At 42.1% G+C, this 26,915-nt stretch overlaps 6 protein-coding genes across 32 annotated transcripts; 3 read left to right on the forward strand and 3 right to left on the reverse strand.

The window, feature by feature from the left end:
* Nucleotides 1-150: 150 nt before the first annotated feature.
* LOC147642618 (putative protein disulfide-isomerase ER-60) lies at nt 151-1,341 on the forward strand. The gene has a single exon (XM_086840092.1). The coding sequence runs from the start codon at nt 151-153 to the stop codon at nt 1,084-1,086; it is 936 nt and encodes a 311-aa protein (XP_086696218.1). The 3' UTR covers nt 1,087-1,341.
* On the forward strand, nt 1,238-2,827 carry Mettl4 (Methyltransferase like 4). The gene has a single exon (XM_086840090.1). The coding sequence runs from the start codon at nt 1,238-1,240 to the stop codon at nt 2,324-2,326; it is 1,089 nt and encodes a 362-aa protein (XP_086696216.1). The 3' UTR covers nt 2,327-2,827.
* CCT3 (chaperonin containing TCP1 subunit 3) lies at nt 2,355-4,748 on the reverse strand. Its single transcript, XM_020960790.2, has 4 exons — nt 4,434-4,748; nt 4,314-4,375; nt 3,721-4,220; nt 2,355-3,632 (listed from the first exon to the last, which is right to left on the reverse strand). Exons 1-4 carry the CDS (start codon nt 4,465-4,467, stop codon nt 2,594-2,596), a joined length of 1,635 nt encoding a protein of 544 aa, XP_020816449.1. The 5' UTR covers nt 4,468-4,748; the 3' UTR covers nt 2,355-2,593.
* Nucleotides 4,749-4,764: 16 nt separating this feature from the next.
* LOC110191419 (uncharacterized) lies at nt 4,765-7,288 on the forward strand. Its single transcript, XM_020962277.2, has 3 exons — nt 4,765-5,027; nt 5,079-5,800; nt 5,869-7,288. Exons 1-3 carry the CDS (start codon nt 4,891-4,893, stop codon nt 6,711-6,713), a joined length of 1,704 nt encoding a protein of 567 aa, XP_020817936.2. The 5' UTR covers nt 4,765-4,890; the 3' UTR covers nt 6,714-7,288.
* Nucleotides 6,711-8,105, reverse strand: Arl6IP1 (ADP-ribosylation factor-like 6 interacting protein 1). Its single transcript, XM_020959606.2, has 3 exons — nt 7,920-8,105; nt 7,444-7,809; nt 6,711-7,351 (listed from the first exon to the last, which is right to left on the reverse strand). Exons 1-3 carry the CDS (start codon nt 7,941-7,943, stop codon nt 7,148-7,150), a joined length of 594 nt encoding a protein of 197 aa, XP_020815265.1. The 5' UTR covers nt 7,944-8,105; the 3' UTR covers nt 6,711-7,147.
* A 3,390-nt stretch (nt 8,106-11,495) lies between these two features.
* On the reverse strand, nt 11,496-26,766 carry Fas1 (fasciclin 1 Fas1 domain-containing). Of its 27 annotated transcripts, none has more exons than XM_086840102.1 (16): nt 26,355-26,537; nt 25,578-25,805; nt 21,761-21,799; nt 19,525-19,657; nt 19,291-19,457; nt 18,997-19,227; nt 18,764-18,932; nt 18,544-18,704; nt 15,561-15,715; nt 15,413-15,503; nt 15,128-15,348; nt 14,903-15,065; nt 14,697-14,844; nt 14,451-14,486; nt 14,132-14,257; nt 11,496-12,627 (listed from the first exon to the last, which is right to left on the reverse strand). In XM_086840102.1, exons 2-16 carry the CDS (start codon nt 25,674-25,676, stop codon nt 12,623-12,625), a joined length of 1,944 nt encoding a protein of 647 aa, XP_086696228.1. In that variant the 5' UTR covers nt 25,677-25,805; nt 26,355-26,537; the 3' UTR covers nt 11,496-12,622. The 27 variants fall into 27 exon arrangements, with proteins under 27 accessions (XP_086696228.1, XP_086696229.1, XP_086696235.1 ...); XM_086840103.1 differs by having other exon boundaries at nt 26,091-26,400; XM_086840109.1 differs by lacking the exon at nt 21,761-21,799.
* Nucleotides 26,767-26,915: the final 149 nt, after the last annotated feature.

Below are 26,915 nucleotides of genomic sequence, written 5' to 3' on the forward strand. Positions count from 1 at the left end.
AAATTTTAAATTCTACCGCCATGTGCCCATCCCTAAGACAATCGATAGTTTTGCTCAAAAAGCTTTAAAAGCACGAAACCCATCAATAGATAAACAAATATGACTAATGTTCAGACAATAGGTGTTTTATTATCAAAATAAACGAAATCCATGAAAATGTCGCGAATGTACTCCGGATATAACCCGCCACCTCCCAATTTCAAGACCTTCTTTTCGGAAAAGTATGAAGGGCGCCTGAAGCGACTTCCCAATTTCGGGAAAATGCGAAAATCCTGGGAATCCCAGAAACGACCAACGCTCATAGTGCTCCATGTTTTTGGCGATGACTGTGGTGCCCTGGAGAAATGGATGGAGATGGCTTATCAGTTGGCGGACCCCGATGATCTTGGCCAGGAAATGGACTTCTATGTGGATGACGTATGGGCGGCGTATATCTTCAACGAGGAGGATTTCACCTTCTTCCGTGGCGACATAGGCTGCTCCGTGGATGAGCCCCCGCTGATTTACGGAGTGACTGCCTCGGCGGAAGTGTCCTTCTTTGGCGACCCAGGACGCGAAACCCCAAACCTAGAAAGTCTAAGGGAATTCTGCAGGCAGGTGATAGAGGGAAAAGACGAAGAACCCAGCAACCGGAATACCCAAGTCGAGCACATAGACTTGGCCCACTGGAACGAACTGATTTATGCCTCCGATGAGGACATCGCCGTGTTCTTTTACAATTCCCTGCATAATGGCACGAAGGCAAACGATACTATATTGCAGAGTCTAAGCAAACTTGGTGATTGCCTTAAGCAAGAGGCAGTGCGTCTGTACAAGATGGACCTACGGGGAGAAAGTGCACCTAAAAAGTTTAATGTAGAGTCGACACCTGCCTTGTACTTCCTGCAAGGGGCGCAGAAGCATAATCCAATCCAATGCAAATATAATCTAGGACAATTTACAATGCTGAGATTCGTGGCCGAAAGTGCTAGCGAGGAGCTGAATTACTATAACCGACATGGCCACCGTAGGCTCCACGCGGAACTGCTCTTTTATATGAAGGAATACTTTGATTTGAGGAACAATAAGCACGGAGGTTTTTTATGAGAGTTTCCGGAGCTCTTCGGGTCCTTAAAACCTGCACTGTGACTTCCACAATTCTGCGATAAATTATTTATTTAAAATACAAAGTTTATTTGTAATCCGATAAGTAAATTTAAATGTTTGCCGCCACAGGTATCTATCGATAGATACAGGGATGAATTATCAATATTTTTCTATCGAAATGCTGGCATTAAAAAAACATAGTTCAATAAAAGACAATAAAGTTGCAATTTTCTTGGACCACAAGAAACTAATTGACGAATCCTATGGCGACTATAAGCTTAGACCGGAGCTTTTCCAGTTTCAAGCCAAGAGGCAGATGCAGGAAGACGGGGAGAAGCGGTCAAGGAAGCGCAAGAGGAAAGCCGGCGAGGAGGACACTTCATCATCGGAGGATTTGGAGCTGGTCAACGGATATATAGACCTCCTGCCCAAGCCCCAGGAAACAGATGACACTCTCCCCATAGCCAGACACTGGGAGGATCCGTATAATCTACCCCAGCTTCATGGAGCTAACGAAAGCGGCAGAAAGCAGCGGTTCCAGAGTCCGGTTGCTGATGGAAGGATTTACCTCATTCCCGACAGAGCCCGCTTCTTCAATCACAATGTAGAACTACTTCCAGCACTGCTGCCCCAACTCCTGCCCGACTATGATCTCATTGTGCTGGATCCTCCCTGGCGGAACAAGTATATCCGTCGGCTAAAGCGGGCCAAGCAGGAACTGGGATACGCCATGCTAGATAATGACCAATTGTCGCTAATTCCAATCTCCAAGCTTACTCACCCTCGATCCTTGGTGGCCATCTGGTGCACCAATTCAGCGCAGCATCAAACGGCCCTGGAGCAGCAACTCCTGCCCAGCTGGAACCTCCGACTGCTGCACAAACTACGTTGGTACAAGCTCAGCTCGGATCATCAACTGATTGCTCTTCCGCATGCGGATGTAACCCAAAAGCAGCCCTACGAGATGCTCTATGTGACCTGCCATGTCGATGCCCATGAGGGTTATGCTGAAGAAATTAGGAACACAGAGATGCTGCTTAGCGTGCCCAGCATTGTGCACTCCCACAAGCCGCCTCTGCTGCCCTGGCTAAGGGAACACCTTCATCTAAAGGAGCCCAAATGTTTGGAGCTATTTGCCAGATACCTGCAGCCAGAGTTTACATCCATTGGCTTGGAAGTTCTCAAGTTGATGGACGAAAGGTTATACGAGCTGGATACAAATGAATCCAAAAATATATGATTTTTAAAATTAACATTTAAAGCCACTATGAGTTTTAACAATTTTATTTGTGTGTGTACTGTTAATGAGAGCAAATGCAGCAGAATTTGTGTGTGTAGGCAGCCCGGAGGCGAGTTTCCAGTCGCGGGAGGAGCCCGCACGACCGGGCCCGAACTAAATGTTAGACATTTGAAAGTGGCGTGTGTGTTTTTTTGTTTTCTTTTGGGTGTTAAATTAAGTATTAAAGGATAGTAAGCATTATTAATACACGTGGTTGATCGCAGGCTACTACTCCTGGCCCTGGGCCATGGCGGCCGGGTTGGTGGGCTCGTTGCCGCCGCGCTTCTTTGATCCAGAAACGATGTCATCGATGCGCAGCAGCAGGATGGCCGTCTCCACGGCAGTCTTATAAGTCTGCAACTTAACGGCCAGCGGCTCCCAGATGTTCTTCACGTTCATGTCCACAATTTCGCCGGACTCGCCATCGATGCCCCAGGCACAGACGCTGTCGCCGGTGTGAGAGGCGTGCTTTGCGCGCAGGGCGGTCAGGGCGCGGATCGTGTTGGCTCCACAGTTCTGGGCCAGCGTGCGCGGTATGATCTCCAGGGCATGGGCCACCGCCGTGTACGGGCCCTTGACCTGCTTTCGGGTAAGCAGCTGGGAAGCAGCCATCTCAACGGCTCCGCCGCCGGCTACCAGACGCGGCTCCAGCACCAGGTTGCGAGCCACGTGCAGAGCGTCCTGCAAGTTACGCTCCGTCTCGTTCAGGATATCCTTGCTGGCACCGCGCAGCAGAATGGTACAGGCCTTGGGCTCCTTGCACTGTGTCACGAAGGTAAAGTACTCGTCGCCGATCTTCTTGACTTCAAACAGGCCGGCTCCAGTGCCCACATCCTTCTCGGTCAGCTCCTCGGTGCGGTTCACAATGGTGGCTCCACAGGCACGAGCAATGCGCAGATTGTCCGTCTTACGCAGACGACGGATGGCAGTGATGCCGGCCTTAAGCAGATAGTGCTGAGCCAGATCAGAGACACCCTTCTCGGTAAAGACCAGATCCGGCTTCACGGCAATAATATCTGCGCAGATACGCTGCACAAACTCCTCCTCGATCTGGAGCATGCGGGTGAAGTCCTGCTCCCCGATAATTTCCACATTGGTCTGGCTCTCACCCTTCTTGTACTCCAGCGAGCAGTCGAGCAGCACTATGCGCGGGTTCTCGATCAGGCGACGCATCTTGGGGTGCGTCACGTCCTTGTTGATCATCACGCCCTTCAGTACGCAAGACTCTTCGATGGCACCGCCGGGAATCTTCTCCACCTTGGCGTAACTATAAGAGAAGGGGGAATCAATTAATTGAAGTCGGGAAGTCGGAACAGTGACATCTAATAGGAATCTACAGAGGATCGGGCACATACCGCTTAATGTCCACCTCCAGACGACCATTCTCGTTCAGCGTCACAGTCTCGACGGCGTCCAGAGCGATTTTCACAGCCAAATCGGACCACTTGCCGATGAACTTGGTGCCGACGCAGGCCTTTACCACTTCGGCCATCTTAACCTTGTCCTTCACGTCCAGCTGAACGCTGAGATCCGACTGCAAGTGGCTGACGATGTCCTCGAGGGCCTCGCGATATGCCCGAATGATCACTGTGGGGTGAATCTGTTGCTGCAAGAAGGGCTCGGCGGCGGCCAGCATCTCGCCGGCCAGGACAATCACCGACGTGGTGCCGTCACCCACCTCTTCGTCCTGTGTGCGCGCAATCTCGATCATGCTCTTGGCAGCCGGATGCTGGACAGTGATCTCACGAAGGATGGCGTTGCCGTCATTGGTCATCACGATGCCGCCCATGGGGTCCATCAACATCTTCAGCATGGCCTGGGGACCCAGACATGTCCTGATCACATCGGCGATTGCCTGAAATGACGACTCTCATGAGCAGATGGCCGGGAAAATGGAAACACGAAAACCGCAGACCCAGACATGTGAGTCACGCACACACACACATACCTTTCCGGCTTGGATGTTCTCCAACTGCACTTTGCGGCCCGATTCTCTCTTCGTGTTCTGACCTGCGGAGACCGACTTCACATGATTTCGGATTTAGCATGAGGTAAATGATGTACTCACTCAACACTAGTATTGGCTGCTGTCCTCCGAACATGTTTCTGGCTAATTTAATAAGTTCTACGCGAAAACAAATGAACTCGTGCTGCTGCCGCTGTTTGAAAGATGAGTGAGGTTAGGCTCGCCGATGACACACTATTCCAGAAGTTTCGATAGGAGACTAAACGGAGTGTGTAAATTTTTATGCTGGCAGTTGCTGAATGTATTTAACCACTTTTTTGCACTTAGTCGGGGAAATTAAACTTAAAAGTGCAATGGTTTAATTCAAATTGGGGAGAAATGGCAGCTCAGCTCTCTGTCATCGAATAGGGCTTTTTTATCGATTTATCGATTTAATGCATCGATATTTACCCATCTCTACCCAGGGCGCAAAACAGCTGTTGCGTTTTGTTTACCTTCGGCATTTTCTTAATTTCGCAAGAATTAGTTAATTTAATTAAATTTAGGCGCTTCCGAGACCATGGACGCCAAAAAAATATCCTTTGGCTTCAGCAAGGTGGCCAAGAAACCAAACATTCTGCCCAGCAAGCAGCCAAAGGATGAAAACAAAGTGGAGCTCATCAAGTGTTTGGAGGGCAAGGAAATCAAGCTAGTAGCGTAAGTGAAAATCTAACTAAATGTGCGTTTTAACTAAAGTTTGCCTTGTAGGGAGAGAGTGGAGGCCGCTCCGCTGGTCATCGAGATGCAGGGCAGCCAAAAGACCTCCGCCGCTCTGGCAAGCTTGATGAAACGGCGGGCCGTGCTGCTGGGTGAAGAGGAACCCGATCCGGAGGAGGTGACCCCTGCGGCGCAGTCCGTTGCCGAAGTCACAGCTGGTCTGGCTGGTGCAGAAAACCTGGAACAGAGGGCTGCTCGGGAACTGCTGGCCGCTAGCCAAAATAATGGAGATAGCTTGACCGCAGAAAAACTAGTGCTGCCCGCTGTAAAGGCCGACGAACTACCTCTCGATGGCGCCAAGGAGGCCACGCTGGACGACTACGACAATATACCCATACAGCAGTTTGGTCTGGCCATGCTGCGCGGCATGGGTTGGGTGGATCCGCCGCCGAAAAAGAAGGGTTCCGGACCCATCGACGACGCTCCATTCTTGCGGCCGAAGGGCATGGGATTGGGGGCTGATAAGGCACTGAAACCCAAGGCCCTGTTGGTGCAACCGGAAAAGAACGAAGTCCTGGAGATTAAGAAGCAGGCGTATGTCCGCATCCTCGGCGGCAAGCAGAAGGATCAGTACGGACAAATCGAAGGCTTTGACGACCATGCAGGGCGAGTCATCGTCAAGATGGCCATTGGAGGAGCTAAGGAGGCGTTCAATGAGTTCCTCTGTCAGCCAGTGTCCCGAAAGGAATACTCGCAATATGGCAAATGCATAAGTAAGAGCGATTTCGAACAGTTATTAATTAAAAAGTACAATTTAAATTTGGTCTTTTTCTAATTTCAGACACAGCCAAGTACGAAGAATTCAAAAAGCAGGAGAACGAACACGGCCAGATTATTATAAAGCAAGACAATCCAACAGAGAGAAGGGAGGACGATAGATCAAATCGGGATGACCGTAAGGAACAGAGATCTTACAAAGATGAAGATCGTAGGAGGTACAAGGAGGAAGATCGAAAGCCATACAAAAAAGAGGACAAGAAATTGTACAAAGATGAGGACAGAAAATCGTACAAGGACGAGGACAGGAAATCGTACAAAGATGAGGACAGAAAATCGTACAAGGACGACGACAGGAAATCGTACAAAGATGATGGTAGGAAACCATATAGGGATGAGGAAAGGAAACCCTACAGAGAAGACGATAGGAGAGCGTACAAAGACGAGGATAGAAAAGAATACAAAACGGAACGAGCCTACAAAGAGGAAAGCAGATCCCACAAATATGAGGACCGAGACAGGAGAAATCACGGGCAGGACTCTCGCAGCAACAGTTCCTCCACATCCAAGCGTGATGATCGTGAACGCAGACGTTCGCCGAGTCCCAAAATCAGCAGGCGGCCCAAAAGCAGCTCAGATGAGGCAGAAGATACTGGAGAGTCAACAGAGAGTGATTCCGACTCTGCCTACGAGCGCAGAAAGCACAAGAAGTCATCCAGCCGAAAGTCAAGGAAACACTCCAAGAAATCCAAGAACAAGTCGAGGAGAGCGGACGACTCCAGTGCGGAAAGTGATGGCAGCTCCCATGAGGACCACCGGCGACATCCCAGCAAGCACAAAAAGAAGACAAAGAAGAGCAAGCACGCTAGGTCCCGTACTCGCTCAAGATCACGGGGAAGGGGCAGATAAAGAGTTGAAATTTTTATTTAAACATAGATTTTCTAGACGCTTAAGTTCTCTTGTATCTTACGGGATTATCATATATTTCAATTAACTCACAAAATAATCACAAAGATGTCTTTTTTTGCGCTTTCCTTTTCTCTCTCCGTTCGCCCATTGCATTGAGATTCCTTCGCTTTACATGTTACAAACTTATAGTAGGGGATGTGATGAGGCGAGGCCCACGCGGGGTGTGGTATGTTGCTAACCAATGGGGAATACTGTCTATATGCTACAGCACTTATTCTTTATGATATAGTTGAAATGCAATGCTCAAGAGTTTATTTAGTGATGTGTATGCGATGAGTGCATAATGGCAAGTATATGACTTAGGCTGTTTAGATATTTGGTCAAATGTGATGAGTGTTGGTGATTTTTTACTTGGAGGCATGCTCTCCTCCCCTCTACTGCAACTTCCGCTTGCCGCACTGGATCTTCTCGTTGATGATCTTCGATGCCTTCTGAATGATGGCCTTAAACACGTCCTTGTCCTGCAGCCCCGGCCACATGGCAATGAGCAGGGTGGCCAAGTACATCAGCAGCAAGTTATTAATGATGGCGCCAATCCAGGCGAGCCCTAGAAGTCCAATGCTGATGATAATCACGAACTGCAATCGGATATCAAAAGCAATAATAAATAAAACTATTCCGTTCTTGTAACACGAGTGTGTGTTTATGAACATCCGTGGCAATTACTCACCACCGTGGACTTGCGCTCCTTGAAGAGGTAATCGTACCAGACCGCCAAGTTTGCCTTAATCGAGCACACCTGGCTGCAAACGTCTTCGAACTTGGCCTCTTGGTCGCCATCCCAGTTGATGTTGCCGAACACGAGGCGTGACACGGTGGGGAACACGTAGTCCATGAGGATGGTCATCAGGCCCAGCAGTGAGACCAGGGTGATCAGCGATAGGTCCAAATACCAGAGTGTCAAGTACAGGACACTGATGCTGCCGAAGACCACCCCGGCGTAGTACTGCTTTTCCCAGGTGAGCACCCCATAGGCCCCAACAATGGCCGTGCGGAAGGGCTCTAGGTCGTGCTTCAACTTGTTGAGAGCGCGTTTCTGCGGGGTACATGGCAAAGTTTGACTAGTATCCTGTTTTTGCAATGGCGACGCTTGGTTTGCTGCCCGCCAGACCGGGAAGCCTTCCCTAATTCACAATATTTCCTCACCTGGTCAACCTGCGAAGCCGACATGGTTGATTTTCTTTGTCTGAAATAGTCGTAGTGCTCGTATTTTCCGAGAAATTCTAATTGTTACACTGCTGTAATTGTTGCTTTTGGCTTGAGCGAAAAATCAATTTTCCGGGGTGTTGTTGTCGACTTGAATGATCGATATATCGATATCTTTATCAATACACCGATAGATAAGCTTGACATATAGCGCCGACATGGAACGGTAGAAAATGAAACTCGGGGGACTCTCTTTTTTTTATATCGTTTTTACTACTTAATCTAACATTAATGCTAAAAAAATCTATTTACTAATGTTCTCTATTGTGCTTAGCGGTATTTGACCTTTGCATTTATTTGTTTAAAAAATCGTGTTTTCCCGGAATTTTTAATATATCGGCTAATCTAACAAGTGCCACAATACCCTTTGTGTTGGGATTCTAGATGTTTATTAAAGTTTTAAGAATTGAACAAAAATGTACAAATTTACAAGCATGTGCCAATATGCAGGGTTTATACTCTGACTAGGAGAAAGATTAAGAAATATTTGGTTAAAATTGCATTTAAAACCTAATAACAGTGGGTGGCGCCTACGGACTGTTAACTTGGGCGCGAAACATGACAATGGAACCAGTTTCTGAACCAGCCAGTGGAACAAGTTGTTGAACCAGACAATGGAACCAGTTGCTGAACCAGACAATGGAACACGGATAGAAAAAATACTACCGAAATTGTTATACTCTTACACTTTTCAATTATAACATTCATTATTAATGCAATTTAAATTAAAAAGCACCGAAGTAATTTCTATACTATATATATATATAAAGATCGTTTCTATGGCAGCTATATGATTTAGTAGTCCGATTTAATAAAAATAAATCCGAAAATCTTAAATTTTAACAAAAAGCTACATATCTGAGTTGATGACAATATTGTGGAATACATCGAAATTAAATTTTTTCTTTAAGATCGATTTAACATTCTCGATCGGCCGTATGACAGCTATAGAATAGACATAGTAGTCTAATTTTCATAAAATTAAAATCGAAATAAAACAATATTTTTCATTATGATAATATGTTGAAAGCGGATAAAGTTATAATATATTTCTCAACACTTTCTGATCATTTCTATGACAGCTGTATGATATAGTCGTACGATCCGTTCCGATCCGACTTACAAATATTGCAGTAAAAGTACATGTACATCTACCAGAGAATTTTCATTCACACAGCTGCAAACCTGAAAACCAATTAAAGCAATTGTATAAAATATGTTTGTCCCATTAATGGAATCGACATTCTTAACATTTTGGTGGATGTTTCATCAAAATCCGTTTAGTCGTTCATGAGAAAACTTAATTTATTTCAATATATTTTCTAGAAAGCATAATGACCCTAACGAAACATGGAGTACCCCATACGATATATTCGATTCAAAATTTCAAAATATGTTATGCGGCTTATGATACATAAATCCTTTGTCATAATACCAATTAAAGAGTCGAAGTATGATTTACTTACATATTTCTGAGAGCTGCCAGATATATGTATATTTTTCCATGGAACATTTATTGAAATAAATGCAAAAGTGGTGTTTTCTTATGAACGCCTGAACGGATTTTGATGAAACATCTACCAAAATGCTTAGAATGTCATCTTCATTAAGGGGCATACTTCATTTGTAAATGTAGTTAACTGTTAAATTGTCAATAGGATTTTTATTTCTTGCGAGGTATTCATCGATAGGGCGTTGGAGTCGCTCCTATCGATATAAAGCCGACGATTATTAATGAGGTCGGAGAAGGGATAAACTGAAATTTCTCCGAATCTAACAGTTAGATCGAATAAAGACTTAATTTGAAATTAGGGATTATTTTTCTCATTCGTTTGAGATGCCGTGCGTGCTTGCAAGCGTTAATTTACTGCGGTAAACATATTTTGAAAGTTTGAATCGAATATATCGTATGGGGTACTCCATGTTTTGTTAGGGTCATTATGCTATCTAGAAAATATATTGAAACAAATTAAGTTTTCTCATGAACGACTAAACGGATTTTGATGAAACATCCACCAAAATGTTAAGAATGTCGATTCCATTAATGGGACAAACATATTTTATACAATTGCTTTAATTGGTTTTCAGGTTTGCAGCTGTGTGAATGAAAATTCTCTGGTAGATGTACATGTACTTTTACTGCAATATTTGTAAGTCGGATCGGAACGGATCGTACGACTATATCATACAGCTGTCATAGAAATGATCAGAAAGTGTTGAGAAATATATAATAACTTTATCCGCTTTCAACATATTTTCATAATGAAAAATATTGTTTTATTTCGATTTTAATTTTATGAAAATTAGACTACTATGTCTATTCTATAGCTGTCATACGGCCGATCGAGAATGTTAAATCGATCTTAAAGGAAAAATTATAACTCGATGTTTTTCACAAAGTTGTTATCTACTCAGATGTGTAGACTTTTGTTAAAATTTAAGATTTTCGGATTTATTTTTATTAAATCGGACAACTAAATCATATAGCTGCCATAGAAACGATCTTTAAATGTAGAGGAAAATTCAAAACTCTGAATGTAAAACTATAGACATTATATATATATTTATAGTATTTACATTACTTCGGTGTTTTTAAGTGAATATATATAATTTATATTGCATTAATAATGAATGTTATAATTGAAAAGTGTAAGGGTATAACAATTTCGGAGTGTCGAAGTTAACGTCCTTTCTTGATAATTTTAGTATTTTTTTCTATCCGTGTTCCATTGTCTGGTTCAGCAACTGGTTCCATTGTCTGGTTCAACAACTTGTTCCACTAGCTGGTTCAGCAACTGGTTCTCTGCCGGTTCATATCTGGTTCCATTTTCATGGTTCGCGCCCCAGTTAACAGTCCGAAAGCGCCACCCACTATTATTAGATTTTCAATGAAATATTAACCAAATATTCCTTAGTCTTTATCCTAGTAAAAGTATATATCTTAAATATTGCCACATGGTTGTAAATTTGAACAACTTTTTTCAATTCTTAAGACTTCATTAAATATCTTGAATCCCGACACAAAGGGTATTGTGAAACATTTTCGATTAGCAGAGACATTAAGAAATCCGTGAGAACACAATTTTTCAAAGAGAGAGAGAACCAAAGTATAAATACCGCTAAACCCAAAACGAAACATGAGTTAGTTGATTTTTTAGCATGCATGTTCGATTTAGTTGTTCATTTACGAAATATAATAAAAATAAAAAATCCTCCCGTGTTTCTTTTTCCACCGTTCCATTTCGACTCTAACTCACCTAAGCTACATACGCAACATTTCGTGGCATGGCCGGCAACTCTTTTGCATTGTCAAACTTTGAAAGGATATTCTGTTCGCTGCCGCTGGCCACACTTTGAAGTTTTGAAACTTTAAATTTAAAATCCCCGCGCAACTGACCTTATCGTACACCGGAGTGTGCAGTGGAGTTGAGAAAGCCAGATAAGTATATTTAGTGTATTTTAAAGTTATATTTCGTTTCATTTTCCCATTTCCCTTAGTTAACACAATCTCTTTAATTAATTTATAGTTATTTTTCAAGTTTTATTATTCGCTCAAGCATGCTGAAGATTCTCGGTTGACATTCGGTTTTCTAGTACATGTAATAATTAGTTTAACTAATGCTAAATATAATCTTGCTTTTCATTTACGAGTAATTAAATTGGGTTTCGGTTTATTTGTAAAAAGCGCTTGTCGTAAAATAAAATGGAATAATATTCTTTTGCACTGCAGTTTCGCATAGTTTTTGCTTGGTTTCGCATATTGTATATAGATTTATTCATATATTCGCGTGTCTGACGCGATGCCTCGAAACTCAATTGCTAAATATACATCGATATATGTGATTTAATTTCCATTTTGTTGACTCTGAGTTGTACAGTAAATAAACTACATATACGTTATATATTATTCTGACAATTAAATATATGAAAAATATGCATTTCTCGATTTGTTTGGTGTATTTTGGTGTAAATAGCGTGTGGCGCAATATCATTTTGTAGTTATTATTATTATTATACTTGTATTGTTGGGTGTCCATCCATATATGCAGGCATATCTGGATGACTCTTGAAGCGGAACGTATGTATGTACTTGGGTTCTTTCGTTATTTGGGGCACAAGTTGTTTCGAGTAAATTTGTATAAAGGTTAAGGTAATGCGTTTATCTTTAGTAAGGCACTAGTTACACGTTAAGACGACGTTTAACGTGTAACTACTGACTACGACACAAATTGCGATTGCAATGCGGTTCCTCTCCATTCTACATCTCCGATCCGCACTCTTCCAGCGACTCCTTAAAGCTTTCGTGTCATTTCATTAGCGTATTCTCTCTATATTCATATATTCATCTTAATATTCTCGTTCTCGCACATTCTCACTTAGCACTGCACCGAATAAAACTAAACTAAACCACCTACTAAAGATAAAGACTGCCGGAATGTTTCGATCGGATGGGATCGGGAACTAGCAACTACGTGAAGCGACTGCCCCAGCTTTGGGATGTCTTTTGCGACTGAGTTTCCTAAGTGGCTTAGGTGGTGATAGTTGAGACTGGTGAGAGTGTGTACTGGTAGGCTGATAGTTACTTTTTGGGGAAATAGTACATTTCAGTGTTCGCCTTTGCCGGTTAACACTAGTTACAATGTCTAACCTATAAGTACATAGCATTAGGGGGAGAGACAGAGAGAAATAGAAAGAGAGTTGGTATATATAGTTAGCAATTGGGTTGTTCTACATGTCGGACTATAGACTATAAACTAGTTTCTTCCACTACGTACAAAGTTTAAAATGCAACTGGGGGAATTTCGTTCTTTGCAAGTTAAAATTGATATCAAAATCCATTCGGTGATGACATGTGTTTGGATGTGGATTACACGATATATTTTGATGTATGCAGTTTTGTAGTTTGTAGTTGGCGGCAGTTTCAAACTCACATAGGACTAGCACTGACCACTCTCGCTCCATGTCTTTTGGGGTGTGTGTGTGGGTAAATGGGCGTGTTAACATGCATTGCGGCGGGCTAACAACTAAGTGCAGGATGGCGTTTCATATAATTGAATTTCTTGGTTTGATTCGGTTGCGTTGCTTTCTTTTTCACGTCCGACTTTGATATATGTAGTTCTGAGCTTACATAGGTCGTTCGCCTGAGCTACTTATCTGGCAGGCTTATAGTTAGGTTCAAATGAAAAACTTTCAGTTTATTTATAAAATTTCACACCTTCGAATCTTACAATGACTTCGGTTCGTTACATGTTCATGTATGTATGTATGCATAGACTTATGTTCTGGGGTTTAGTGTAATGAGAGCATGGGAGTGTGATGCTTTCGCGTCGACATGTACAAATGAGATTCGCATTCTACTTAAGATAACTCGTTTCGTAAATCATAAATTAGACCATTAACTAAAACAAGCAATTCACAAAAAATATACACTTAAATCATAAACACAATCGGATACTTCATGGTACGATATCAGCGTCAATACATAGGCAGAAAGATCGACGTGGGTCTAAACTTAAAAATTAGCGAGCTGATGAACGTAAGCTACCAGTATATGGTGTGGTCATAGGTCGAACATAAACGTAAAATGTTTTACAAAGAGTTGTATATTTCATATAATACATAAGGCCTTAGAAGGGGTTTCGAGTTTAATACTTAAAAGTAAGGGTATCATCGTCGCCGTCCTATTCATTTATCTCGGCTTCTTTTCTGATTCATTATTTTTTTTGTTTCTGGCGAAAAAGCAAATTCAGCAGGCAGTTTTCTGTTTTCTGCATGCGTTTTCTATGATGGTTGAGTGTGTGTGTGTTGTGTGTGGGTTGGTGGACATGGAATGATGATCGTTCCTTGTGACGCATATATATTACAGATACAGTTTCGGTTGCTTCAATATCAACAAACTAGTGCTAATTATCTACATCCATGTGGGATGTCACATTAGTCTGATTCTGAATTCTGATTCTGATACTGAGTGTGAGTGTTGTTGGTTTCTTGTTCGGTTGACGACTGTTGTTGTGGCTGTTGTTTGATTTGCATTTGCTTTGGATTGGATTGGTTTTTACATATCGGATGCGTTTAGTTCAAGAACTTGGCTACTGTTATCATTATGAGGTTGCCCAGGATGATGCAAATGCTTGATTCTGGCAAATAGCTACCTCCGGCCACGACCACATCCTTCTCCTCCAGGAGCGGGTAGTCGATGACATGAATGATACCGTTGGTGCACTCCACATCCGGCCGGTACACGTTGATCTTCTTGTAGTTCCAGATGATCACATATCCTGCAAAAGGAGGTAGTTCTTATTAACCAAAGATCGGAATAAAGAGTAAATGAAGGTTCGATGATTTGTCTACTGATGCTAGTGGAGTGCCCAATGAGCGATAGAGCTATGGACGGGCATGTTTATGGCCAAGTTGGGGGTCTTTTTCTGTTGTGGGCAGTGCGATGTGGGTTTGACAAACGACAGAACTCACCAGTCCATTCGTGACTAGCATACTCATCATGTAGATCTTTCGATTGGACAACGGTTAGATTTAGTTAAGCACAAAGCGAGAAATTTAGTTCGAGAGTTATAGAAAAACAGGTTTCGGTTAGTAATACAGCACGGTAGGGGAGAGTACCAATAGAGAATCAAATCAAATTTCAATGAATCGAATCGACTTGAATTGAATTGAAAGAGAAAGCAGCTGAGCCCTTGGCTCCATCGATTTGGTACTTACGTCCAGCCTCCTCCTCCACGCGGATGTTGAGGGAGTCACGGAATGTGGGTAGGATGACGCTGCCAGACTCCTGTGAGAATTTGACCAGATCCTTCATGGTGTACGGGAAATCCGAAATGGCCAAATGCCGCTCCAGAATGGACTTGGACTGTAAGGAAAACACTAAGTTTCAAAAGGGGCAAGATAATGGTGAACTAGAGACTCACATGATAGGCAAAATCTTGCATGAACAGCTTCTTGTGAGCCGATGGATAGTCCAGCTCAGTCTTCTGCCAGCCCTTATCCCTGGGCACGAAGTAGGTGAAGCGACGCTGGGTATTGTTCAGCTGATCGTTGAAGTGCGAGAACTGGCCCATCTTGTAGGTATCGCTACAGAAATAATATTTATGTATAGTGAGGCTGTAAATGCATTCCCAAACTAATGTTTTTACCTCATCATGGGATCGGATTCCAGTTTGCCCAGCACAGTGGTGTATGGGACACCCAAAACATGATCAATAATATGGACAAAGCCATTGGTCTGGGCCACGTCCGCTTGGATAACGGTGGCATTGACGCCACCACCCTCAACGGTGATCACAGCCTCCGAACCCTCGCCGCGGACATTGAAGTAGAGGAAGGTGTTGTTGTTGACAGTGGGAACCTGAGCAATCTGTAAAATAGGTAGAGGTTTCATTAGTAACTGATTATATTTATATACTCGTATTAATACCAACCAAATTAGTATTCTTCTGTCGGATCTTCTCCACATTCAAGCGGTCCTTGATGATGTGCATGTTTAGGATTTGCCTCATCTTATTGCGATCTCTGTAAAAATTGATTATTAGAAATAAGTAACATAATTTCTAGTCTAAGTGATCTTACCGCAGAATATTGTTGATATTGGAAGAGTTCCAAGCCTCATTACTGGGCGCCAAAATGGTTACCTCTGACAAATTGTTGATGTCATCCAGGACAGCGCCTCCATTATCCATGATAACCTCGTAGAACTTTCGCAGAGCTCCGTTCTCAGCATTTTCCTTAGAAAGAGAAAGCATAATTATTCAGTTGAATTCGTACTATGTGGAAAGAGTCTTTTAAAGATGAAATAATAATCTAAAAAAACATACTGTTGGATGGAAGGGAGGGATACACGCATAAGCTTTCGGTGTTTTCAGGAGAGTTCAGTTTTTAAGGGGCGGGTAAAGTACAATTAGCCAATTTGAATTGGGGATTTCATGGCTGACCAAATTGAGTGGTGAATCGATGGGAATAATGCTTAATGGTTCACTACGACTATATCTGAATTAATAACGAATTATTCAATTATTATTCGAGTGGTATTTTTGATTGTGCGGTGATTGGGTTGGATGGCAATTTGATAGCGAAGCGTTGCACTGATGACTGTTGTTGTGGTTCTTGTACTTGTTCTGCTTATTGTTGTTACTGCTGCTGGTGTCAATATTACTTACGTTCATGAACTAAATCGGTTTACAAAACGTAGTGGTAGAAGTAGGAGGATATATTTCGAATAAGATTTTGGAATTGTAAACACACATTCATAGAAATCGGATATTTGTTTAATATTTTTGTATCCACGCAGAGTGCCATATAGTTGTTCCGCCACAGAAGAACACATTTGGAAGAAGCACAATGGAAATATATATTTTATTCTCGTTGTTCTTAGGCATTTTGCAGTTAGCAGGCAAACGGTCTGGTTTATATATTTACATAATTGCTGATCGCTATGGAACTGGCGTGCACTTTTCAACATTTACAGCGAATTAAACATCATACTATCAGTTAATAAAATATTTCAAACCACTTTTAAACATTGCAGCCAGTTAAAAAATGATATGGAAATACAGGGGCAAAATGGTACAACGTAATCGCACAATCAAGGAAATAAGATGTTATGGGAGGGACAAAAGCAAGAATTAAACAATTGTTTAAACAGAATAAATTCTTAACCAAGCCAATTTTTAGATAAAGCTCCCAATATAATACATTTCTAGCTTTAAAAATAATAAGTAGGTGCTGAATAATTTAATCTAAGGTGGCTTAAACTCCTTTCAATTCCTTCTCAAAATCACTCAACTCAAAAATTCAAAGCCGTATCTGGGAGGAGACTCATGCAGGGGGATGCAAATCAAAATGCAACTTTTAACAAATCAATAAAATAAATATTATAATTGGATCTTGTTTTCGGTTTACCTTGAACGACTGAATGCGTCAACGGTTTGGTTTTTGTCAATTTATCGGTGCATCGTTTTCAATTTTAGAGCGATATGTTTGGTTGGGTTGTGTTTTTGTGTAGTTTTAAATACAATTATTCGGCATGTTGCGAGAAACAAAGGATAGAGGTATGGATCAGTAAGTGTAGCCAAAAGAGAGCAGAGTACGAGTAATTACAACAGAACTATAGTGGAATTTCAAAAAATGATATTGCAATAAACGATATGACGATTCGATCTGTCGATTGATATACCAACTGCACCAGTCCGTTTCACAACTAAATGGGAACTACAATTGGAATTAAGTTCCAATTAATCAAGGTAGTCCCATAGTTTCGAAACGCACTGTATTGTAATGTGTGTATGTCCATGAGGGAGAGCCATTCTCTGGGTATTTGCAGATAATGCGCAGAAGAAACATATATATGTAGATATAGTACAGCTACAATTACGATGTGATCAAGCATGCCGGCTGATAGCGAGCGAACAGCGAATGATCGGTGATTGATCATAGATTGATATATGCAGGGAACATCGAGCTTCAAGCCAATTAAAATGAACATCTCAATTTCATCTCTCGCTTTTGAGACCATTAAAATACCAATACATTCAATAGAGAACGATGGGAGTAGTTTGGTGAATGAAGTTTTTGTCGAATTCCAGTTCAGATCGAGCAAAGCGCTATGCCTTGTTAGCAATTTTGATAATACCCAATAATAATTCGTGACTAAATCACGTTTCGAATTTCATTTTAGGGGCCAAATGGGGAAGCGCCTTGCCCAATACTGAGTCAGTCGATGGCAGTTTGCAATGCCTTAACTGCCAGTGAAATGCATATTGATAGGGAAATCTGATTCATAGAAAAAATTTACATGAATTACATGGCGTTTAGGTATATATATATTTTTTTTTCGATTTTCATTTTTTTGTTTGTTTTGGCAATACTTACATTACACCCAAAATTTTTTTAAAATAAAATTTATATTTTAAAAATTATTTTAAAATAAAATTTTGCTTTTGATTTTACATAGAACCGAATTGAGAAAATCACAGGAACTGGGCAAGATTCTTTTGTTTTTTTTTTTTTTGAGAAAATGTTGCACCAGTTTTGGGGCACAGAAATTCAGTTCTAGGTAAAATCAGACTTTGGGTTTATTTGTATTTAGGAAATGTACCTAGGGGGTTACTTTAGCTTGGGTTCTAGAGTATATTGTATGTGTCTAATCTGTGGTATTTGGGTGCAAATTCATTTGGTTTGGCTTTGCCCTCAGTTGAGCGCTGTGGAAACTATGGCCTGGGAAATATAACCCCTTTCTTGGTCATTTTGTGCGTTTGAAAAGGCGCTCAACAAAAAGCAAAGAAAAGCCGAGTGCTCGATATGTTTTAATGTGTGTTTTCATGTGTTGTAGCATTCGCTGGGGCTGGCAAGCGATTCAATTGGCCTCCTAGTATCTCTTGGTCGCCGCCAGCGCTATCTTTCAGTGCGTGCCGAGCCAATCAAAATGCCAAGCCTTATCACAAGCCGCAGGCACTATCACTGCTTCTATTTGTGTGTATATCTGTGGTCTGTCTGTGTCTGTATTGGTGTTGTGTCTACTATTGGAGAATTCAGTTTCCTTCAACACCCAACATACCTGCAGGAATTGGGTGACCGTCGTATCGATGATCATTAGCGGACGGTGAATCAAATGGACGACTCCGTTGCGCACTGGAATGTTGGCCTTTACGATCTCGGCCAGAACTACGCCTTCGCGATGCTTGGCATCTCCCACAATGGTGTTGGACTTGACATACACTGCAAAATGATATATAAATTAAGTAAAATATTCCTAAGAATGAATGCTATTTCATTACTTTTGCCGTTCTTCTGCTTGAAGAAACTGACGGTGACCTTGAGGAGATCCTCGAAGGCGGCAGAAGTCTTGGGATCGTCGTGCTGAGCGGCGGCAGTGAAGATAACAGTGTTGGGTATCACATGGCCATCAATGACCTTGGCATCCACCAGGCTGCTGCGAGCCGAGAGCTGCAATCAAAAGGGGGTTTCTTAAGCATCTTACAAAAAATAATACTGATAATGTAGGTCCAACCTTGAAGCCCTCATCCACGGGAACAAGAAAGGTGTGCTGTCCGGCTGCTTCGAAAACGGACTCCTTTTTGCCCAGTGTCACCTGGCTGCGGTAGGTACGCACACCAATGTTGTCCACATTAAATTCCTCGGCGCTCTTGAGGAAGTTTAGAGCATCCGGATTGTTGCTTACATCTGAATGTCCGGGCTTCACGGTAAGCGGCTCCAGCACCTCGTCAATGATGTGCATAATCTGTGGACAGACAAATGCAGATTCAATAGGTTGCCTTATGGATAGGAATGGGGGGCCACTGACCTGCCGCTTGCCATTGCTGTTGGTCTCCACACTGAGCGAGGGGATGATCCGGGCATTGTTCACAAAGATGTCACCATTGGAGTTCTTTGTGATATACAGCGGTGGATTGCCATCCATGTCCGATGACACGTAACTGGGCAGTCGTTTCTGGGTGAACGCCTCCGTGGCTGTGGGGATGAGAGTATATGAATATTAAAATTATTTTTAATCAAACTAATTGAATATGAAACTCACTAATGTGATAGAGCACATGGGCGGTTTTGCTCTTGTAGCGTTGGAAGGCTTCATTGGTGGGCACAAAGATCGTGCAGCTGCGCAGCGAAAGTGTCGAATTGGCAATGGGATTGGCCTCCAGCAGGCTGTAGAACTGCAAAAATAAACCGGGTTCGTTACACTCATTCGATGCGCTCTATATTGCCAATATATCTTATTGAACCAAGTGGGGAGTGCGAGTTGTGGGTGGTGATTCTGGTGGGGGTAATGGGTTGGGGTTGGGTGGGTGCCTTTTCAGGGTGGTTGGTTGGTTGGTTCGTTCGTTTCCTTATCGCTTCGGTTGTTGGGCGGTTTTGGCAAAACGGCAACCGGCCAACTTCCATGGCAACCTCAAACAAACTAATAAAATGAGGAACAGCACATTATGCATGTGTCCTGAAAAAAGGTTTATTGAACCAATTACATAAGTCCTGGGGTGGTTTGTATAGTGGCGGCTAGTGTGTCATTCTAACGAGAGTGTGGGATGTGAAAAATGCATTACCCAGCCACCCAGCCACTGACCCTAAACCAGGTCCGGGAACGGGACAGACCCGATCCGGCACCACCTGCCCCTGCCACATGTGACGATGGCCGCATGCAACCGCACACTCTGTGGCCGAGGAGAACCACTGTCCGCCACGCCCCGCTGCACATTCCCAGTCAGCTTTATGAGGTCCTGTCTGGGTCTGGTGTGTGTGTGAGTGTGTGTGTGTGTGCTGTGTGGGTGCGTGTCCTGTCGAGGACAACACCTTTTTCCGTGCCCTCCTTTAAAACGCTTGTGTAACTCTCTCGTGTTTTCACTGTGGCCCAGCATGAGTCATGGCAATTTGGCTTCTAAAGTCGGTCCTTTCCCTTTTCCTTTTTACATTTTCATTTCCCCCTCACTGCTGAACATAGATATCTATGCTCTGGCATCGTCAATACTCACGCATGCACACCGAGAAAAAGAGGTTTTGTTTCAAATTAAAGTACTAGAGATCCTTGATCTACGCAATCAATAAATAAAACTAATTTTAAACTTAATATTCTTGAAGTTATATAGAAGATTAGAGAAGAGAGTATGTATAGTAAGCAGCACCGAAAATATTATTGTAAAACTCGCTCTGAAAATGTACTGAAACACGCACCTTAATAATAAAATAACCTTCATCAAGGATTATATAGTTATTTTCCCTGAGTGTGAATACTTTGTGTTCTTGTTGTCCGTTTACGTTGTTTTTTCCTCTTTTTTTTTTAGGTAATTCGAGACCGTCAGTTGTTGTCGTTATATCGGTGTGGTTGTCCTGGTTGTGGACATTCGAGTCGCCGCTGGCTTTGTTCTTATCCCGTCTCCGGTTTTGGCCAGAACTGCTTGGCCGGTTTCTATTTCGCTCTCAAAATGTTATTCGCTTATCTTAAGGAGAGTGCCCTGCTGGCTAAGTGGGGTATTAGGGATTGGCTGTGGCATATGTCACAGGTTGATATGGGATATGGGCTTCAGGTACCAGGTTCTACAGATTCAATGAGAGTTGTTCCGAATCCTGAATAGATATTGTTTATCAAGCGACACTTTCCGCTTGGCGGCCATTTTCCATGGCCCATCTGTCAGCATCCTTTCTAGTTTCAACCCTCTGGGGTTGCGTTTGACAATTAGATGCAATTACTTTCATAAATTTTCGTTATCGAATGTTTTTTGCATTTAATGATGTTGATGATGAAAGCAAGGGAGTTTCCGGCAGATAATCGCGATAAGGATGCTAGATGCATTTTGCCCCCAGGGGAGTCTTTTTCGGAAGCCCTGATGAATTTGTAGCAATTGTTAGAGTATTATCCTGTCATCGATAAAAGAGTTTCCCTTTCTGAATGGGGCGGCGTCTCATTTACTATGCAAACACTAAACGCAGCAGCGGCAGCAGCAGCTCCCAACAAAGGGGGAGGGTTTTGAAAAGCGCATTTTGATTTCCCCCCCCGGTGCCACAAGTGCCAAGCCAATGACCCCTCGGGTGGCAGACGCACCCCAAAATCAAGGGTAAGAGTCAGACGGCGGGGCAAACAATAATTTGGCCAATGTCTTGATGGATATTTTTGTTGGTAACTAAATTAAGCACAAAACATGTGAAAGTTCGTTGTAATGATTGTCTGTTGTTTCTCGGGTTTTGCATGTTGTGTTGCCTAATTGTGTTCATGTTTGTTTCTGTTTCGTTGTTTTGATTTTTTTTGTTTTGGAATTGCAGCTTACCCTAACTGGCATAAGGCGCCTCAAGGAATTGGCAGTGCTCTGAAATAGATAGAGAGAGAGAGAGAAAGAAAGAAAGAGAGAAAGAGAGAACCGCTGGCAGTTCAAACTTGTTGTGTTTTTTTTTTCTTTCAAGAATTGTAGCCAAAAATTGTACTAATTTCCTAGAGCAAAACAACTACAAAGACAAGAGCAGGGGATTTTTCTGAGGCATGGCACTTGAGGATATTCAATTTCCATCATCATCATCATCTAATGGAGCCATTAAAACTAATTAGCCAAGAGAACGAGCCAAGCTTCGTGGTATGGAATAGGGACTGAAATCGGATCAGGAGCTGGGGGTCTGGATCTCTGCAGTATAATGGTGGTTTCCTTCAGAGCGAGTGCATGTTGTATAAATAAATTTAATTGGTACAAATTATATATGCATATGTCTGTTGTATCATTGTTCTTTCTTTCCTTCCTTTTTTTTTTTTTGATAATTGCAGCGGCAGCAGAAACAGAAAAGCAAAAGCGAAAGCGGTCTCTCAACCCCTTTGGGACTTGAGACTCGGGCAGCATTTCTCTTTTAATTGGTATAGTACAGGGAAATGGTGGAAAAAGGGGGGTCCAGAAAAATGGGGGGAGACTACTACTGGCAACACTCCGAGGCCGTTTCTCGCCCACGCCCACAGAACATCACAGATGTATGTAGCTCCTCCGTCTATGAGCTATGTGGATGTGGATCCATTAAGGTCAGTCGTGGCTCATTCATCGCCTCGGATGAAATGGAGCTCGTCGCATATCAAATAACGCGCCTTGGCTTCGCATTGTAATCTTAAATTAAATTTAATTGAATTCGATGATGCTGCGAGCAAGTGTAGTGCACTGTACAGTGAGTGTTCCTAGGCGACAGTTGACGATCCCCCCGGCTCAGCCTTTGCCGTTGCATCAGTCAAAGGTTAAAAATTAAAATTAATAAAACACACAAGACGTTGGACGCACGACAGGAAGTGGGGGTCAATCGCAGGAGGTCAGCTGATTCCCCATTTCTCATTTTACATTCCTCAAACCCGCACATGAACATGCATACATACATATATATACATATGGGATGTATGGAAATGATTTCGGCTGAATTTTCACTCAAAGCGATTAAAATCGCTTGGCTGTGTTTTCTCTCAATGAGCTCTATATATAGACCGAGTAAATTGCTGGCTGGCATCCGCTTTAAAACTCCCTGCGGATCGCCAGTGATCTGCCAAGCAAAACCACAAGCCATAAGCCACAAAAGCCAAGATAGGTCTAACCTATATTTATCTAACTTATCGGCATAAAATAAGAGTGCAGGCTTACTGAAGAATGGAAAGGACAGGCAAGGGGATTAAGATAGACTTTCAAATTCATTTTCTGGCCAAGTTAATACAATTTATTGACATTTAAAATGGCTTTTCAATAGTGAAATATTGATTCTTAGATGAAATGGAATGAAATACAAGTTAATCTGAATAAATAAGACATAACTAAGAATTTGATATGCTGTGTTTGGCTTTTATCTTACCCTTTAATGGTAGAAAATTTACATAAGTGACCAAATATTACTTTCCGCCCCTACTATTTGATGACAAACACACTGAATCACCCCCATTTTGAATACATGGCCGGAAACACTATCCACTGAAAGTGGCAAACTTCTGGGCAAAGTTACCATACCCTAAAGGCAAGGGTGCAAATGAGCAAGCCGAAACCCCCTTCCCGGTTTTTATTTTTGCTGTACGCTCTGTTTGGTATATCGCCACTGGAAAAGGTTGTGTTTTTTTTTGTTTTGTGATGTTTAAATGCAACTACTTCCCTGAGACCCTGAGGCATAGAGACCCCGCACCGGCTGCAACAATTACAACCCAGTGTCCCACTCTTTCTTGCCTTTTGTCGCACGCTTTCTATTATTTTCTTTCTCGGCATACTCTTTACCTTCTTGCTCAGTTTGCAGGTATTTTGGGAATTATAAAAAAGAGAACAAACAGACTAGAACTTACAGCAGCGGAGCGTATATGAGAATGCTTTAAAAGGTTCAAAATTACAACAAGGAAGGAATAAATCTTTGCAAAATTTTTCAGTTTGCGATTGCATCTGAGATTGAGTTGGGAAATCGATAGTAACTATGCTGAAAATTAATTAATTTAAGCAATTTGGAAATCATTGGTTTCTTGGCCTTGTTTAAATTTTTAGAAAAAAAATTCAAAAATTTATTTTCCTACCAGACATGGCTAGATAGACTCAGCTGTTAAAATTTATGTAAAATCTTTCTTAAATATATAAAGATATAAAAGTATCTTAAAAATTTTAAGCATTTTTCAAGGTTTAAATGTGGGTTTCTCACATACTTTTATGATTTCATATTATCTTCCCAATTAGTTTTACAACTTATAGTATTAATATAGATTGTCTTAAAGGTGTGTACGTTCCATGACCTGGCCCTCATATATCAATAGTTTTATCTTGTGGTTTTGATCGCTTTTCCCCCTGGCGTAAAATTTGTTAATGGGCAACCCTTTTGGACAGCTGAAGCCGCCATCGCCGCCTCTGTGTGCAGTACACATGTTCTTGTTATTTCAGCCGCGTACCTTTGTTGGCTTCTGACTTTTTTACATTTTAATGTGTTTTTCTATGTGTTTTTGTTTTGTTGTTGTTGTTGTTTTTGTACGACTGTGTGTGTTGGCGTGTGAAGGTGTAAAAGGCAAAACTAAATATAAAACTGTTATGCTCAGTGGACGTCAACGGCCGCCGACTTCTGCTTAATTTATGTGGCTTTTCATTTTTACATAACTAAACAGACTCCGCCATGCATACGAAATGTGGCCAAATGGAGTTTAGTGGCTACCGTTAGTTTTTGCCCTGGAACCTGGATTTCCTGCAGCATCATCGATTTTTCCCAACAACAAGTGAGCTGTCTAAAGGTCAAGGACAATGCTGCCGAAGCCTCGACGACTACCTGTGCCCAAATGCGGAATGCAGAAAGCGGGTGCCTCAGTCCGTCCCTCTTGCGCAGTCTCCTTTTCTGTCAAGGCTTTTCCTTTCAAGGCCAGCGAATCGTGGGGGCGGACTGGGCTTACAATTGAACTTTGGTAACTGGAACTAATAGTTGGCAAGCGACACAATTGGATGCGAAGGTTACCGGAAATTCATCAACTATTTATAGTCCAACGTTTTTGGAGCCAAATTTTCTAGTTAAATTGCTCCTTTTTTATGAAGTTTATTTAGACTCTAGTTTGCGAAATTATAAATATGTAAATATATAGTCTACGATCATAATGAGAATCATTCCCTTAATCTGATGAGGGATTTAAATTATGTTATTTTTACTAACTATTTAACTATCAAATGCATTTTATCAACATTAATTAAAGCTTTCTCTATTTTTAATGAAATTAAATTAATATCAAAATTACATTAAATTTTAAGTATTCAGACAATGGAAAGTCTTGACGAATCAACTGCTGATTATTCCGGCTTACAATGGTGGGAATTAACTATAAAATGCAAAAATAGCAATTTATACAAAAATTTCAGTTTAGCGTACAACTATAAAATTCCTGATCATTAACAGCTTCCAGCATATACAAGAACAAACACGCCACGATAGTTAGAATTACGGCATAGGCAGGATCAACTGTACTGACGGATGAGCAGGGGCATGGGGTGCATGGAGGGGGATTTGGTCTTAGGCCCAGTCTGTGCTGTATTTACTTTAACTGTTTCTGCTGCTACCACTAACCACTGTTTTCTTTCGCCACCTCTTTCCTCGCCCCCCTCCTCTTTTACTGTTCTTCCACTGACTCACCTGAGAGAGTTCCGAGTCATCGCGCAATTTGTCCGCCAGGTCGGCGGCGGCAGCTGCGCTCGCGGCGCAAACCAGCGCCAGCAGCAGAGCTTTCAGCATGGCGAACAACAACAACGACTATGGGTGCACACAACACTTGTTTTTTTTTTAGTTTTTTAGCTCTGCTGCAGCGACGTCGGCAGTGTACTTGTTATTGCAGGGTGGCGGTCGGGATTCTACGATTAAGATCTGCAATTTAAATGCAAACGTTAGCCGCCAGTCAAAAATCTTCCACGAAAAGAAAATATTTATTAATTCACAGATAGCGTTTTTTTGTTTTTCTCCCTCGTCCCCCTCTCGCACAGGCCCTAATACCGTTATGTCACATAAGAATAACAAGCACAAGCGGACCACCGAGGAATTGAAATCACAGAACAGAAGCCAAGCTGCGCTTATTGTGTATTATTTTTTCTCTTTAATTATTATGCGCATCCCCCGCCCCCCTGCGGCACTTCTTCGTATTTTGTTTTATGCCTTTTTGCGGGTGCTTCGGTCTGCGGTCTTTCTTCTGCCTTATTCTCGGAATTTGAAATTAGCTTAACGACCGCGGCCAGAATTATGCAATGTTCGCGAAAGCCAAAACAGTTCGTTCTCTATTTATTGCACACAAGCGAGCGGAACAAAACGAAGCGCGGGGTAAATCAATAAAGAAACGTTGGCTTGCACCAATTTTAGAGTTATTCGTTATGCACAGCGTATAGATTTTCAGCGAGAGGGGAGTCAGCGGCAGGTACACACCAGTCGGAGGAATTGAAACTTGCGCCACGCTTGTTTTTTTCGAATTGAGCCGAGGGGTTTTTTTTTTGAATCGAAACAGGTTTCAAAGGCCCGAATATCGCGATGTTGTTTGTCCATACATCGCAGTTGCGGTGTTTCTTGATTTTTTTGTCTTGGTCACTCTGAATTCCGAAACTGTTATTTAACATTTTACATCTTACGCGGCAAGATAACCATTCTACACGTTTACAGATACATGGGGTCGAATTCTAGTTTCTGGGGTCAAATGCTCATGTATAATGTAAAATTCGTAACATTTCCGCTCTCTTCGGGTGCTTTCGTATGGATGTTAATTAACACAACTCTCTCAGCGCGTAACTTAACTGAACTTAACTTCTCTCGTTGGCAGTCGGGGGAATGTAAACTAATAGACTAACTTTGTTGAAAATATATCCAAATACCAATATATCGTCATACCGATGTTGCAATACTTTTTGGTCACTCTAAATTCCGAAGCCTGTATTTAACATTATACGTCTTACACTCTGATAAAAATATTTTACACGTTTACATTTTGCATTT

This window comes from Drosophila serrata, unplaced genomic scaffold (genome assembly GCF_035046125.1).
Source record: "Drosophila serrata isolate PLE 108 unplaced genomic scaffold, ASM3504612v1 contig_382, whole genome shotgun sequence".
Lineage (NCBI taxonomy): Eukaryota > Metazoa > Arthropoda > Insecta > Diptera > Drosophilidae > Drosophila > Drosophila serrata.

Coding starts and splice junctions, on each gene's coding strand:
- CCT3 (XM_020960790.2), bottom strand. CDS start 4,467: ATGTTCGGAGGACAGCAGCCAATACTAGTGTTGA. Junction 4,376..4,433: donor GCAGCCAATACTAGTGTTGA/GTGAGTACATCA, acceptor CGGTCTCCGCAG/GTCAGAACACGAAGAGAGAA. Junction 3,633..3,720: donor CTGGAGGTGGACATTAAGCG/GTATGTGCCCGA, acceptor CTTCTCTTATAG/TTACGCCAAGGTGGAGAAGA.
- LOC110191419 (XM_020962277.2), top strand. CDS start 4,891: ATGGACGCCAAAAAAATATCCTTTGGCTTCAGCAAGGTGGCCAAGAAA. Junction 5,028..5,078: donor AAGGAAATCAAGCTAGTAGC/GTAAGTGAAAAT, acceptor TTTGCCTTGTAG/GGAGAGAGTGGAGGCCGCTC. Junction 5,801..5,868: donor GCAATATGGCAAATGCATAA/GTAAGAGCGATT, acceptor TTCTAATTTCAG/ACACAGCCAAGTACGAAGAA.
- LOC147642618 (XM_086840092.1), top strand. CDS start 151: ATGAAAATGTCGCGAATGTACTCCGGATATAACCCGCCACCTCCCAAT.
- Fas1 (XM_020962172.2), bottom strand. CDS start 25,676: ATGCTGAAAGCTCTGCTGCTGGCGCTGGTTTGCGCCGCGAGCGCAGCT. Junction 19,228..19,290: donor ACAGCAATGGCAAGCGGCAG/GTCAGTGGCCCC, acceptor GTCTGTCCACAG/ATTATGCACATCATTGACGA. Junction 14,845..14,902: donor TGCAAGATTTTGCCTATCAT/GTGAGTCTCTAG, acceptor TTTTCCTTACAG/TCCAAGTCCATTCTGGAGCG.
- Arl6IP1 (XM_020959606.2), bottom strand. CDS start 7,943: ATGTCGGCTTCGCAGGTTGACCAG. Junction 7,810..7,919: donor CGGCTTCGCAGGTTGACCAG/GTGAGGAAATAT, acceptor TGTACCCCGCAG/AAACGCGCTCTCAACAAGTT. Junction 7,352..7,443: donor AGGAGCGCAAGTCCACGGTG/GTGAGTAATTGC, acceptor ATCCGATTGCAG/TTCGTGATTATCATCAGCAT.
- Mettl4 (XM_086840090.1), top strand. CDS start 1,238: ATGAATTATCAATATTTTTCTATCGAAATGCTGGCATTAAAAAAACAT.